This window comes from Equus caballus, chromosome 19, assembly GCF_041296265.1.
Source record: "Equus caballus isolate H_3958 breed thoroughbred chromosome 19, TB-T2T, whole genome shotgun sequence".
Classification (NCBI taxonomy): Eukaryota; Metazoa; Chordata; class Mammalia; order Perissodactyla; family Equidae; genus Equus; species Equus caballus.
Window position 1 is genome coordinate 44,308,977 of NC_091702.1, and position 16,033 is coordinate 44,325,009.

The following is a 16,033-nucleotide window of genomic DNA, read 5'->3' on the forward strand; positions in this document are numbered from 1 at the left end:
AATACACGAAAATGTGCATAAATGTGTGTGTGTGTATGTGTGTGTGCACGTTTGTGTGTGGAGAGAGAAAAAGAAGATAAATAAAATTTACTTAAGCATACAATCTAGAGACAAAGACACACACACACATACATGTATATACAGTAACAGTAGATTTACATGTATGTGTCATATAAATATTTGCATATTTATGCATTTATGAAGAAATAAACTTTACTTAAAATAAAAAAAACACAACAAATCAGTGTTTTTCAAATGTATCTAACCACAGCAAGAAAAAATTTAAATCAAGTAACACCAATTAATATCCTGCAACGTTGTATGGAGCACAAATTGAAAACTGCTACCCTTGTATTTGCTTTTTTTTTGGTGATGGAATCTCTTTTTCAAGAGATATTGGTGTATGCCCTGTCAAGTAAATCACTGCTTTTCTGTCAACAGACTCCTTTGAAGGGAACAATAAACTGGCACACTGATGCACATGAGTGCTCTCCAGAATTCACAGCCAGGTGATTTGACAATAAAGCACAGCTTGGCTTTTCTTTCTCTCCATTCCTGTGGCATTCGCCACTTGATGATGGAAAGGTCACATGACTCCAGTGGACTGTGCATTTTTATGGGCTTCTGTCAGCAAAACACTACCTGTACTAGCCAGAGAAATCTAAAAATGGACAAGATGAACACATCACATCGAAGGAAGACATGTTCTCCTTTTATAATACAGTTTTAAGAGCTAATTTTACAGTCTACTGGGTATTTAAGTGAAATATTTTTAGGTTCAACAGGGATCCAGGGAAGAGGTGCTGGGAGAAGCAACAAATAGGGGGAAAAATTCATTTAATCAATATCTGAGCACAGCAGCTACTCCATTCTCTTCCTTACTCTTTCTTCCTTCTCTCAACAAAAGCACTGAGTGTGTCTATTTCTTTTACTCCCACAACAAGCTTTAAGCTTGGCAGGGAGTGTTTCCAGCAAAATGTTGCTCTCTCAGAGCCCTTTAGCTGAATCACTCCAGTGGAGACGGAAATTGATAAAGAAATTTCTGCCTAAACTGGACGCCAGGAGGACGGGGCTCCTGGTTATTTGAAACTCCATTTCACCACAGTAGTAGTAACATCTCTTGTGAATGTGAACATTTTCTTCTCAGAATTTCTTTCTCTTTTCCTTCCTTCCTTCATTTATTTATTTTTTTTAAATAGAAACGGTGGGTCCACAGCCTTATTCTCCCAGTGGCTTTCATGGGATCAGTCCTGCTCCCCACTCCCCTGTTCTCCACTCCCCTGCCCCCATTTTCTCTGCAGCATTCCAGCGGCCATAGCTGCAGACTCAGAGAGAAAGCAGGTCTCTTGTGTTTCAGGGAAATAAATCACCCTTCCGTCCCTGCACATGTGGGTTAGAAAGAGGAAATATAGCCAGCATTTGTCCAGTGCTTACTAGATGCCAGGTACTGTGCTAAGCACTTTCTATATATTTCCTTGTTTCATCCTATTTCCATCTTAAAGATGAGAAAATGAAGGCTCACCAAGGTAAGTAACTTGATCAAGATCAGGTACACTAAGTGGCAGAGCCAAGATTTGAAGGCTGACGCCAAAGTCCGTGTTCTTCAGCATCGTAGTAAATTCATTCATCCATCCGACAAATGTGTCAACCAGTGTTCAACGCCTGGGGGTACAGAAGTGGCAAAAAAAGAATGGACTCTTTCCTCATGCAGCTTACATTCTAGTGAGGAGACAGAAAATGCACAACATAGCATACAGTGTCAGGTTCTATGAAGAAAACTAAAGCAGGGTAAAGGGATGGAGAAGAATGCGGATGGGCTGCTGCTCCGTACAGAGTGAGTGATCAGGGGAGGCCTCTGGGGGGAGATGACACTGAAGCAGAGGTCACCTGATACACTTGCATTTTCACCCCGACACCACAAGCTGGTGATTCCACTCACTATTCTTAGGACTGTACATTTACATACCCTAACAGGTCTCTTTTGATCAGGATCCCTCTGGAAAACTCCATTTCGCTTGGGAGACAAAGCTGGCATCTCCCACAGAAATACATTGGATGTCTTCAGACATATGCTGGTTGGTGTGTCTTCAGAGCTGTCCAGGGGAAGGGTGCTCTCACCAAACAAGACCGTTCATTTTACTTGGCCCGTAAACCCTATCCTTCTAACAATAACGGCCAACAGTTGCTGAGCACTTACCACGTCATGCGTCAGCCATGGGTCTAGTTGCTTTACATGTGTCATTTCATTTAACGCTGACAACCACTCAAAATGGAAATTGTCTTAGTCAGCTCCATAGCAAAATACTATAGACTGCGTACTATAAAATACCATAGACTGGGTGCCATAGCAAAATACTATAGACTGGGTGTTAGAAAATACCATAGACTGGGTGGCTTAAACAATGGAAATTTCTCACAGTTCTGGAGGCTAGAAGCCAATATCAAGGTGCCAGCATGGTTGGTTTCTGGTGAGAACTCTCTTCCAGTCTTACAGATGGCCTTCTTCTCCCCATGTCCTCACATGGGGGAGAGAGAGCTCTCTCTGGCAACTCTTCTAAGGGCACTAATCCTATCATGGGGTCCCTAGCCTCATGACTTCATCTAAACCTAATTATCTCCCAAAGGTCCCATCTCCAAATACTGTCACATTGAGGATTAGGGCTTCAACATACAAATTTTAGGGGGACACAATTAATCCATATCAGAGGTGTTAATAGTATTCCCATTGTATAGGTAAGGAAACAGATACAGCTTAGGTAACTTGCCCAAGGTCACATGCAGTGAAATCAGTATCCAAACAGTGTTAGTCTGACACGATAGCCCATGTTCTTGACCACTATGCTATACAGCTTCTCTCCACGTGGAAGGATACACTGATCCATCATTCAGCTGGACTGCTGGCGAATGCACCTTAAACTTTTTGCAGAGATGAATGTATTATTCTTTGAAGGCTTCCAAAAAAGTGCATTTCTTTATCTTGCTTGTTCAAATCATATCCTCTCCTTTTTCTTTAGACATTGAATGAAACAGTCAGACTCAGATCCTATTGTACAACAGCAAAAGAAGTTTTTGCTTAAAAAAAAGGCAAAAAAAAAAATATCTATCCAACCAACCCCCCTGGCTCTGATTCCATGAGCATCATGTAACCTTCTGGTAATAATTTAGCTTATCCTGTTGAGTGTCTTGCACAGAATGTGCCAACACTCAAACTTGAGTACCCTGGACCATATTTTTCATTATTAATCAACATCTGTCTTTCCAGCTACCTCATTGGTCTGTTGTGTGTTTGGTTAGCATGTGCCCGTCCCCACATCTCATCACCACTGGGAGCAATGACAAAACAGTTTCTGGGTCTCTAAAGCTGAAGCCTTTTCCAGACTCCATATTGTCCCTCATCCTTGGGTTGGCATGTTCCTCCTTCACACCTGCCATTGTTCCAATGAAGGCATCCACTCACAAGGCTTCTTTTCCTTGACTGGAGTCTGGATGATCCAGGATTAGGGTGGCTTACTGCTACAGCTGGCTGACCTCATTGATTGTATAGAGAGCCTCATCTCACCTAGTATCTCACCCAGCCTCTACATATCAGAATCAGCTATTACAACAGCCTCCACACCATTTTTTGTTGGACAGGGTTTGGAATTTATTCCATAAATAATGATAGATCTTTGGAGGTTTCTGAGTTTCAAAGGGGCACGATCTGAGTTATGATGTGTGATGTGTATAGAATAGACTGGAAGTGGAGAGGCCTGTAAGAACATTACTGCACTACTGCAAATCCAATCTATTTACAGCACTGTAGCCACCCCCATTCCTCTACCCTGCTACAGTTTGGATCCTTTACTTCTCTCCATCCCCATTGCCGTAACCCTAGTCCAAGCCATTATCGCTTCTCACCTCATTTCTTATAATAGCCTCCTAATTGGTCTCCTTGCTTCTTTTTCTCCCACTAGAATCAATTTTCAGCTAGAGAATTTGCTTTTTTAAAAAACAGCTTTATTTTTATATAATTCACCTACATAAATTCACCCATTTAAAGTGCAATGAAGTGGCTTTTAGTACATTCATAAGATTGTGCAAGTATCACCATTATCTAATTTAAAATATTTTCATTACCCCTCAAAAAACCCCATGCCCATTAGGAGTCATTCCCCATTCCTCCTTCCTCCTAGCCCCCTGGCAACCACCAATCTACTTTCTGCCTCTATAGAGTTGCCTGTTCTGGACATTTCATATAAATGGAATCACACAATATGTGGATTTTTGTGTCTTGCATCTTTCACTTAGCATAACACTTTTGAAATCTATCTTTGTTGTAGCATGTGTCAGCACTTCATTCCTTTTTATGGCCAAATAATATTCCACTGCATGGATATACCACATTTTACATTTCCATTAGCAGTGTATGAGGGTTCCAATTTCTCCACATCCCTCATCAATGGCTATTGTCTTTTTTGTGTGTGTTGAGGAAGATTCGCCCTGAGCTAACATCTGTTGTCAATCTTCCTCTTTTTGCTTGAGGAAGATTGTTACTGAGCTAACATCTATCCCAATCTTCCTCTATTTTACATGGGATGCTGCCACAGCGTAGCTTGCTGAGCAGTGCTAGGACCGTGCCCAGGATCCAAACCTGTGAACCCTGGGCCACCAAAGCAGAGCACATGAACTTAACCACTACACCACCAACTTGGCCCCTATTGTCTATCTTTTGATTATAGCCATCCTAGGGTGTGAAGTGCTGTCTCACTGTGGTTTTGACCTGTATTTCCTTGATGACTAATGATGTTGAGAACCTCTTCATGTACTTATTGACTTTTTGTACATCTTTTTTGGAGAAATGTCTATTCAGTTCCTTTGCCCACTTGAAAATTGGGTTATTTATCTTTTTATTAATGAGTTGTAAGGGCTCTCTACATATTCTGGATATAAGCCCCTTATCAGATATATGGTTTGTAAATATTTTTCTCCCATTCTGTGGGTTGTCTTTCTACTTTCTTAATGGTATTGTTTGCAGCACAAAAGTTTGTAATTTTCATGAAGCCCAATCTATTTTTTGTCATTTATGCTTTCCTGTCCTATCCAAGAAGGCTTTGCCTAACTCCAGATCATGGAAATTTATTCTTATGTTTTTCACTGAAGAGTTTTATAGTTTTATCTCTTACATTAATGTCTTTGATCCATTTTGAGCTAACTTTTGTATGTGGTGTGAGGTAGGAGTCCAACTTCACTCTTTGGTATATGGATCCAGATGTCCCAGCACCATTTGTTGAAAAGACTGGAGAGATCTTTGGAAAACATAAATCAGATCATAACCCTCCTCTGACTAAAACTTTCGATGACTTTCCATTGCACTTACAAAAAAATCAAAAAATTTCTGTGCCTATCTCTTCACTCTCATTTCACACCACTCTCTCTTGCTCACTATGTTCCAGGCACCAAGGTCCCTCATTTCCCAGAATAAGTAAAGTTGCTTTTCCTTATCTTCCTCATCTTTCTTCATCTTCCACTTTAAATGTCATCTCCTCATAGATGACTCTCCTCAACTGTTCTTCTAAAGTAGGGTTTCCATTCTCATCCCATTTATTTCCTAAATCATTCTCTTTTATTTTCTTCATAGCCTTAATTACCTGTAAATCTGTATTTATTTTACTACTTTATTTGTTTACTTTTTTACTTTGAGTAATACTTCTTTGCATCTGCCATAGTGTTTTGCATATGATATGCATTCAACTCTCAAGTCGTGTTAGAAACTAGAATTTACAGTTAGAAGGGACTTTAGAAATCACCTAGTCAACCACTCTTATTTAACAGAATCAAAAACCAAGGTCTAAAGAGGTCTAAAGAGGTGTTTGGGGTCAGCAAGAGCACCTGGCTTTCATTCTGAAAGCTCTAATATCCATGACAGTTTCTTTTTCATTTACAACACTGATTTGCCTTATTCCAATGTCATGCATTTTTGGAAAAATTACTAAAATGAAGAGGTGTCTTTTGTTTTGTACTTTCTTTTTCTAAGCTTTATTCCTAAAACGTCTGGAATGACCCCTCAAACAGATGGACCGGAGCTGTCGACGAAGGCTGGCAGTCACACTCCACACGGGGACTGCCTGCGAGCGCCCCTTCATTTCTCCCTCCTTGGCTGTCCCACCTCCTCCTCCCTGTCTTCCGGGTCAGCCGCCCCAACACCGCGACCCCCGAGGCTCCGCCTCCTTCCGGGCCGCGTGCCCTGCTCCAAGATGGCGCCAGGCGCTTCTGCTCTGGGGGAAGTGAGCTCACACTACTCCGGAAGGGAAGGCGGGGAGAGAGCAGGCGGGCGGGTGACCCGCCGTGGGGTTGTGGGTGGGGCTGCGGCCGTATCTGTGGCATTCACGTTTGGGGCTGGAGAGAGGGCGAGGGAGTCGCCCGCCCCTAAGAGCCCAGTCGAGGGCCCAGGGCCGAGGGCGCTGGAGGAAGTCGCCCCGAACGGCGAGCCGCTGGCCGGAGGAGGGGCGGTGCTGGGAGCCGGCGTCCCGCCCTCGGCGGCCTCCTTCCCCGACCCTCCTCCTGGCTGCGCGCGGGCAGCCCCGCTCTGTGTCGGGGGCTGCGGCGGGCCCCTCTCCCTGGGGACCCGCTGGAGGAGAAGGAGCGCGGCGGGTCGGTCCGGCCGCCCGAGGTCAGGCCGCGGGTCCGGGTCCGCGCCCCTCCGTCCTTCGCCCGGCCCTCTTGGCTGGCGTCCGCGACCTCCCCACACTGCTCTGCTTCTCCTTTGAGTATGCCACCGAGTCCTCTGGCAGGGTGATTTTTCCTCCTTGCTTTTGCCAGGAAGGAGATATATATTTAAGGGCTGTCTGTCCCCATCGCAACCCCTGTCCTCTTAAAAGTTTTCCTTGGGTGGGAATGCTTGTCTTCCTTCCCTGGACCGTTTGATGGTTCCCACTCTAGCCGCCGGCTGAGCAACTGGGATCACCTTCAGATCAAATCTTAAAATTATCACCTCCAGAACTCTACGGAGTTGTGCTCTCCCGCCCAAGAAGGGCAGATGGACTTGGGAGTCAAGATGCAGGGGGCTGAACCAGTGTCAACCATGAAAGTCTCAGAGAGCGAAGGAAAGCTGGAGGGACTGGCCACCGCGGTGACCCCCAACAAGAACAGCAGCAGCAGCAGCTGTGGGGGTGGAATCAGCAGCAGCAGCAGCAGCAGCAGCCGCGGTGGCAGTGCCAAAGGCTGGCAGTACAGGTATGACCCTTTCTCCAAGGTGGTTCCCAGAGGTGGAGGTGGGGTGAGTATGCTGGAGTCTGCGTTCCTGGAGTTGGTGAAAGGTAAAGTTTATCCACGGACTTCCAGAAGCAGCTGATCTCCTCTTTCATTAGCAAGGTGTAGTTCATTAATTCGTCTGCTCAACAAGTATTTATTGAAGGCCTTTTGGAGAATATATAAGTGTATCCCAGAACTTCCTCTACAGCTCCTTTCTCTGATTTAATTCTGTCCTCACTTCTCTTTTTGCCTGTGTTGTAATTTGTTTACAAGCTTCCCTCCTCTGCTTGACTGTGAGGGCAGGTACTGTTTAACTCAGCTCTCTCCAGAGGCTCACGAATACTACCTGCTCAAAACGTGTTTGTTAAGTGATTGAATGGAGTAACTGAATCAGAAAAGATTCTTGCCCTCATGGTGTGTGTGACTTAGAAGGGGAGATGTACATCAGTCATTCGAATACAAGGGCAGAGGTACAGGTGCTAGTACCTGATACCCTAAACCAGTGAGCCTGGAGATGTTTCAGTTGGAGTTGATGAGGCCACATTCTCCCTCTCTGTCTTGATGAGATAGTCTACATTTGTTAATTTTCATTAATCTGGATGAGAAACTTATGGAACAAGAAGACAGTCCTGGAGAAGCAACAGTAGTTTTGTTTTGTTTTTGTTTTTTGATATATAAAGTATAGGGGGATATAAACTTCCAGAATCTTAAGGATAGGTGAAATCAGGATATACTGTACTATTGGACCTAAAGGGATGAATTCTTAAATTTTGGCTAACTGCCTGCCTGTGTGTCTAACTCTGGTCTTTTTTTTTTTTTTTTTTTTTTTTTAGCTCTTGTGCTGTTTGTAGTTGTGAAATTTGTGTGAAACTTGAAAGGGATTAAAGCCAAGATTTTGTGAAGGATGTACCTTTACCATGAATAATATCCATCTGTGTGAAATATGAAGACTGTGGTAACATACAGAAAGGAAATCTGGAAGGCTATACCTTTTTATTGGTGAATGATTGTAGGACAAGGAAGTATGTTAGTTACTGTGAGATGTGTAGGCCCACTTTTGAAATCAACAGGATGCTTTTTTTTTTTTGTAGTTTAAAGACTAACCATATAAAATTATCAGTTGCTTGCCAAGGATATTTTGATATGACCAAGGAAGCAAGAGAAAATAATATTTCATATAGTCAGAGGTCAATCCTCTGACATTCTCAACTCTTTGAAACCCAGTCTCAATTGAATTGAAAAGTGAAACAAGTTTCTTAGAATCAGTCTGGAGAGTTGTTATACAGCCATATAGTTTACTCCTGTACTTTTATTCAGAACCCTTTTTTCCCTTATTTAGGGTATTATTTAATGGTTATATAATTTCCAAACTGGAATCTGTTGGAACCACAGATGAAAAAGGTCTCGGGAGAAATGTAACAGAGGAAATGGCAACTGACAACATAAGACAGTCAAAGAAGATTCAAAAAATTAACATGCACACTCAGCTATATTACTTCCTAGTGCAATAATCCTGGCCACAATGACCTTAAGTCATCCAGAAAAGCGCACTCTATTTAAGAAGGCAGAGAGCTGTATGGTACAGTAGTGAGCAATTTCCAAGGAAATAGCTGAAATTAAAAAAGAGATGCTTAAGTTTCTGGAAAACTCAGTTCTGTGGAACTCTTCCCCAAGGACACAGATAAATAAGGCATTACTGCATTTGCATACTGACATATTTTGTTTTGATTTGGCTTGTCCAAGGCTATTCTTCAACCTAACCCTCTAGCTGATTTATGCCTTTGTCCTCTAGGTCATTGATCAAGCAGTTTTCTCCATTGTCCTGTGTTGCTCCCTCTTCCCTGGCTGCTGCTTCTGAGGCTCAAAGTCTCTAGACTTTAAAAAGAGCAACAATAATAAAAACCAACATAATCCTTTCCTCTTAAAAGCAGTTTATACTCACTGCCTCCATTTCCTTAACCCTCATTTATTGCTCAACCTACAACAGTTTGCTCTGTGCTCACCAAGGATATGAGTGAAAACAAGGAATGTTTGTAGATTCTTATTCCAGTTGATTCTCTATATCTGTTATAATTCTTTTCTTGACTTTTTTGATCTTGCTTTCTCTTGGTTTCTCCTTTATTCCTCTGACTGTTTCTTTCTTAGTTTTTTGGTTGGCTCTTCTCCATTAAAGGTTGGTATGATACATACTCAACATCTTTTCTTCTTATACTACATGTTTTCAGTTGGTTATCATTCTCTTCCATGGCCTCAGCTCTTTTTGGAACTTGAGAGCCCTATATCCAACTGCCTACCTTTAATTTCTACTATCCCATTTTTAAAATGGAAATTTCAGATTATTGTATGGAGTGGTTGAAATTTAGTAAAGACCCTATGTTTCGGACCCTGGGCTTTGGCTTTGCAGTCTTAGAAATTTAATTGGCATAATGTTTTCAAGGTTCATAAATGTAGCATGTATCATTACTTCATCCCTTCTTATTGCTGAATAATATTCCAGTATATGGATATACCACATTTTGCTTATCCATTTATCATTTAAGGGACATTTGAGTTGTTTCTATTTTATGGCTAATATGGATAATGCTACTGTGAACATTTGTGCAAGTTTTGTGTGGACGCATGTTTTCATTTCTCTTGGGTATGTACCTAGGAGTGGAATTGCTGGGTCATATGATAACTCTTATGTTTAACTTTTTGAGGAACTGCCAGACTATTTTCCAAACAGGCTGCACCATTTCACATTCTCACCAGAAGTATATTAGGGTTTTAATTACTTCATATGTTCATCAACACTTATTATTGTTTGTTTCATTTTAGCCATCCTAGTGGGTGTACAGTGGTATCTCATTGTGGTTTTGAATTGCATTTCCCTGATGATAAGTAAGGTTGAGTATCTTTTCATGTACTTACTGGTCATTTGTATATCTTCTGGGGAGAAATGTCTCTTCAGATCCTTTACCTATTTTTAAATTGGGTTATTTATCTTTTTATTACTGAATTGTAAGAGTTCTCGATGTATTCTGGATAGAATTCCCATATCAGATATATGATTTGCAAATATTTTCTCTCATTCTTTGGGGTGTCTTTTTGCTTTTTTGATATTATTTGCAGCACAAAAGCTTTTTATTTTCATAGAAGCCCAATCTATTTTTTCTTTTTTTTTTCTTATACGGTGTCACATCTAAGAAACCATTTCCAAGTCCATGGTCACAAAGATTTATGTGCATGTTTTTGTCTAAGAGTTTTATATTTGAGCACTTATCATTAGATTTCTGATCCATTTTCAGTTAATTTTTCTTTATGATTAATTGTGTTTTTTTCTTTTGTGATATATCTGCTTATATGTTTTGTTTAATTTTCTATTAATATTTTCTCTTAATATTTTTCTTAATATACTTGAAGTCTATTTTTAAAATATTACACATTAATTAATATTTTTTAATATCAATTTTACTTTAAAAATACTTTGTTGATTTTTTGTTTTTGAATAGGTAAAGGAGTGAAATACAGTGAAATGTTCACCTTCATTCTTGTCCCAGCCACCCAGTTTCCCTCCCTGGAGACACTATCTTTTACTGATCTCTTCACTATAGTTCTGGAGAAAGTTATATTAGTTCTTTATATAATAAATATGTAACTACATGCAGCATATTTTAATTTTACTGTACTTGCTGCAAAGATTTTCCTAGTCTTTGTATTTTATTACGTTTTTTCAGGCATAGAGAACTCTTGCTCTTTTTCTCTTCACTTCTAATTATAGAAAGTTATTTTTATAAATACTTGTTTTCATGTAGTTTTAAAATTATTTGGTAGTTTTATATTTAATTTTGCAACGTTTTTTATCTCACAGTGTCTGTGGGTCGGGATCTTCGTGTAGCTTAGCTGGGTCTGCTGGCTCTGGGCCTTTCGTAAGGCTGCTGGTCATCTTGAGGCTCAACTGGGAAGGATCCACTTCCTGGCTTACACATGTGGCTTTTGACACAATTCAGTTCTTGTGGCCTGTTAAACAAAGACCTCAGTTCCTCACGAACTGACTGCTGGCGGCCTCCTTTGGTTCCTGGCCACATGGGCCTCTCCACAGAGCATCTTACTGCTTGACAGCTTGTTTCATCAGAGCGAGGAAGTGAGAAGGCAAGAGAGTGCTAGCAAGAAAGAAGTCACAGTCTTTTGTAACCTAAGCATGGAAGTGAAGTCACATCACTTTAAACAGTGTATTAGAAGCAGAAGATGAGGTTCAGCCCATAAAAGAGCATGACTACCAGCAGGTAGGAATCATTGGGAACCATGCAAGAGAGTGCCTATCACAGATGTTAATGTAAGTGTACTCTAGATTGTCATCTCCTATTGAGATGGATTTGACAAGCAGGCACTTGGGACTTTGTTTATAAAGCTGAGAGTTTGGGACTGAATGTGATTGTTGGGGAATAGGAGGAGCTTCTATGAGATCAGTTGCAATGATCTAAACATGAGATAATAAAGGGATGGTGTTAGTAGGCTGGAAAAGAAGGAAACCATCAGAGGATGGTTGACAGACCTTGGTGATTGATTGGGTGCAGGGCAGTAGTGAGAGAAGGCAGTCAAGATTGACTTAAGTCATCTAGATTTGAAATTTTGAAGAGTCTAAAGGAGAAGCAGATTTTGGAATTCAAATGATGCATTTGGTTTAGGTATGTTAAGCTTAAGTTGCCAGAAGGTTTAAGTGGCATATCCAGCCAGCCCTTAGAGATACAGGGCATTGGGAATGTAGATAGTTGGCTTTATAGTATCCAGAATGTTTTATTTCTGTTATCACATTAAATCCTCCCAACAACTCTTGGAGGAAGGTAGGGCATTGTTATCCCCATCTAACAGTTGAAGAAAACAGAAGTCAAAATGAGTTGGCCATCGTTACACAGCTAGGAAGTAGAAGAACCTTTATTCCTTGGTAGTTATTTGCGTAGAGGTATTTAAAGTAGGTAAGCTCTCTAAAGGAATGAATGATTATTGATAAAAATACTTAGTGTAGGACGTGGTGTTCTCATCATTTACTAGTATTCTAGCTCATGCAGCAAATATTTTTGAACCTCTACCGTATGTGAACCCCTCTGTTCATTAATTCCAAATTAGTGTGTACTCTCAGAACGATGAAAGTAGGGATCCCAAAGCTTATTTTGGGAGGATCATGAAGAGGAATCAGAAAAGGGAGGAGCTTCAACTGCATTTGCAACTTGTGATGACCTTTTTTAAAACCAAAGTTGACACATGAGTTTATTAAATTAGACTTAAATTTTATTTTTTCCAGAGTAATTTATACTCATATGATGTGGTCTTTGCTCAGCGTTTAAAAGGAAAATAGATTTCTTAATTCTGGATACTTCCTTCCTTTTTCATAGTGACTGTCCAAAGTTTATAAATGTGCATGCTTCCATTATTTTTATATTCTCATGTCAGCTTTCAGAAAAATTTACAAATCTGCAAATCCGCCACTTGTTTATTACAATGGACAGAAGAGAACTACGCGAAGGAGGAACTGAAAAGCAAATCAGGATATATGATGGACCTACTTTTTCTTATTTTGGGCTCTGTGCTGGCTAACTACCATTAGTAAACAGGCAGATCTCTTTTCCCCATTAGCGAATAGTTATGTGTTTCAGTAAATGGGTAGAAGTCTGCAAATGTATAGAAATAATTTTTGTGGTCAGACCTGATGTCATCCACTCTAAATACTCTGTTACGAGGAAGAGTACCTATTTGCAAACTGGGAAAGGAGATCTGCCTAAATATGACCTAATGTTTACTCTCCTAGAGGTTTTAGTACTTGTTTTGAGGTTGATTTAAAGAAAAAGTCATAAATGTTTGCTTTTTTTCTCTGTAGGGGTTAAAGGAAAGTATATTTCTGTACCCTTGTTTTTGTTTTCCCTATCTGAAATCTGCTACAGATGCCAGTAGAAACAAGGGAGAGACAACTTATAGGCATGTAACTGAAAACTATAAAATGTTGTTCCAAAATCTAGTGAGAACTGTACTAAACCTTGAGGAACAAGATTTGGGTTATTATGGTATACTCTGATTTCTTAATTTCCTTACAGTTTTGCTTTACAGATCTAAATACAGTCTATTTGAGTTCATGTTTTCCATAGAAGTTATACTGTATCAAAACTGTACAAACAGGTTAATGTTAGAACATGCAAATTAATCTTTTTAGGATAAATCACATAATTTAGGTCCTAGAGGAAATTGTCCATCAAATAGACTTCTGGGAAATAGGTCTTCTTAAAACTCTTTTGATTTTGCTTTTGAAAATAGTGGAGAATATTTTTTATGTAAATTATACTACATTGAAGAGAGGGAACATCTTCCCCAGCAAAGAATCTTCCCCTGTACTGAGTTTGCTTAATACCGTGATTTGTGTCCAGACTTACTCAGGTTTAACATAAAACTAAATTGCCTGATTAAACAATCACATTAGTGTTTTGGCATTACCATATGGATTTTAGGATAATTTCTAGAGCAGTTTAGTTTGCTGGTGGCGGAAAAGATTTTCTTTTTGATTTACTAAGTATTGTAACAAACCATGATTTCCACTCAGTCTCCCTGTACCTGAGTTTTGGCGGCCTTTGCAGTTTACTACCGTTGCTGTTCTTGAGGTTGGCTAGGAGCTCCCTGGAGGGGATAAACGGAAGTCTATGGTTGCTCCTGGCTGCAGCTGGAAACCATAGTTGGGGATAGAAGGGAGAGAAAAAGAAAAGGAACAAGAGGGAACACAGGGAAAGAAAAAGGACGTAGCTAAGAGATAGGGACATAGAGGGATGGAAGGGAGGGAATGAGAATGATATAAATGGTGACATGAAATACCACCAATAGTTACTTCTGGAATAGGTTTCCTATCCTTGATAGAGGCGTTTTTAATGTGCTGCCTGAGCCTGTACCCTCAATTCTACAAAGAATAACTTCTTTATCAATCTCGTAGATGTTTCACATATTTATAACTAACATAAATGAAAAGTATTTTTAATTTAATTTTTTGGAATAGGTAATATGTTCACTTGATCCGAAAAAATATTAGAAAATATACAGTGGAAAATCTTCCTTCCACCCCCTCCTCCACCTGCTCAGGTCTCCTCCTGCTTAAAAAGAGAGTGTAAACACTCTTGGCTTCTTGTGTGTGCTTCCAGAGATTTTTAGAAAAGAATTAAGCAAATACATTTGCCCCACTTTTAATTTTACCACAAATGGTATCATATGCATTAGTTCAGGCTGCCATAACAAAATACCGTAGACTGGGTGGCTTACATAACAGGAATTTATTTCTCATAGTTCTGGAGGCTGGAAGGCTGGGATCAGGATGCCAGTATGGTTGGGTTCTGTGAGGGCCCTCTTGCAGGCTTGCAGACAGCTCCTTCTCACTGTGTCCTCCCATGGCAGAGAGAGAGAGCACGCTCTCTAGTGTCTCTTCTTGTAAGGGCACTAATCCCATCATAAGGATCCCAGCCTCATGACCTCATCTGTACCTGCTTGTTTCCCGAAGGCCCTGCCTCCAAATACCATCACACTAGGGGTTAGGACTTCAACATAGGAATTTTGAGGAGACACAGTTCAGTCTATAGCTCTATATACACTGTGCTCCTGTAAGAAGTTCCTTATTGATGGACATTTAATTTATTTCCAAAATTTTGTTACTACAAATAATACTTCAATGAATAACCTTGTACACATGTCATCTTGTGAGCATGTGAATATATCTGTGGGAAAAATACTCAGGGCTGGAAGTACTGAGTCAATTTGTAATTTTGATAGTTACTATCAGGTTTCTCTTCATTGGGGTGTACAGTGTCAGTGACTGAGTGCCTATTTCCCAACAGCCTCATCAGTTTTATATGTTACTAGGTTGGTGAAAATCTACAAGTTTGCTAAGTTAGAAAATAGTATTTCAGTGTAGTTTTAATTTGCTTCTCTCTTATTATGAGTGAGGTTTTTAGCATAAAATTTTGAGTTGGGATTTTATCCCGTTTTGCTATCATGGTAAATATTGAATCAATTTAAATCAGCAATTGGGAAGATTCTATACAAAATATAATACTTCTGCCTTAAAAATTTTTTTTTCTTATTGTTATATTCTTGGTGGCTCACAGATCGGGTTTTATCTTAGAGTATACATTGTATATTTTAAAGTAATATTTTATTTTTAAATTTTCACATGATTTTATAGCTATACAAGATACTCAGTCATTTGATTATACAGATATTTGTCATTGGGAGATGATTCACTTCCTTGTCAAGAGGGAGTGTGAGGGATATATATTTATTTTGCCACCAAAAATTGTGATGAACACTATTACAAAAAAATTGAGAGATTTTTCTTTTATTCAAATAATAGAATGAGCCTTTTTAATTTTGTTGTTTTTTAAATAATATTTGTAGGTACTAAAAGAAAAAAACTTGAGTGTTTGAATTTGTTACTTAAATTATAAATGTGAAATTTGTAAAAGAAGAATCAACTCTTTAGTGAGATAATAAATGTATAAAAATGAACATTGCTTGGTACTTCTTGTGTGGGCTTCACCTTTCTTTTCCTTGTTTATTCAAATATGGAGGAAGGAAAATGCCTTTCTGCTTTTTCTTTTTGCTTTCAGTTTAGAAAGAATTAGTCCAAAGGAAGAGAACATTCCTTATACTGATTTCTTGGGTTATGCTATTACAGACAAAATTAAATGTTACGCTAAGTATATTTTGGACCTAAGTGTGGTTTAAAGCCAGAGAGAGGTACATATAAAAATAGGATGAGAGAATAGACATACAGATAGGGAGGGTGGCAGTAGTACTT

The 16,033-nt window shown here is 39.6% G+C and overlaps 1 protein-coding gene across 2 annotated transcripts in view; it reads left to right on the top strand.

Annotated features, from left to right (window-relative positions):
* The first annotated feature begins 6,201 nt into the window (after nucleotides 1–6,201).
* Nucleotides 6,202–16,033, top strand: part of OSBPL11 (oxysterol binding protein like 11) — an 82,454-nt gene continuing 72,622 nt past the window's right edge. The window contains exon 1 of one of the 2 annotated variants that reach the window (XM_001501564.6): nucleotides 6,202–7,212. In XM_001501564.6, the coding sequence (XP_001501614.4) occupies nucleotides 7,016–7,212 (197 nt within the window). In that variant the 5' untranslated portion in view covers nucleotides 6,202–7,015. Of the gene's footprint in view, nucleotides 7,213–11,732; nucleotides 12,133–16,033 lie in introns of those variants that run through there. The other variant, XM_070243640.1, reaches the window with a different exon arrangement.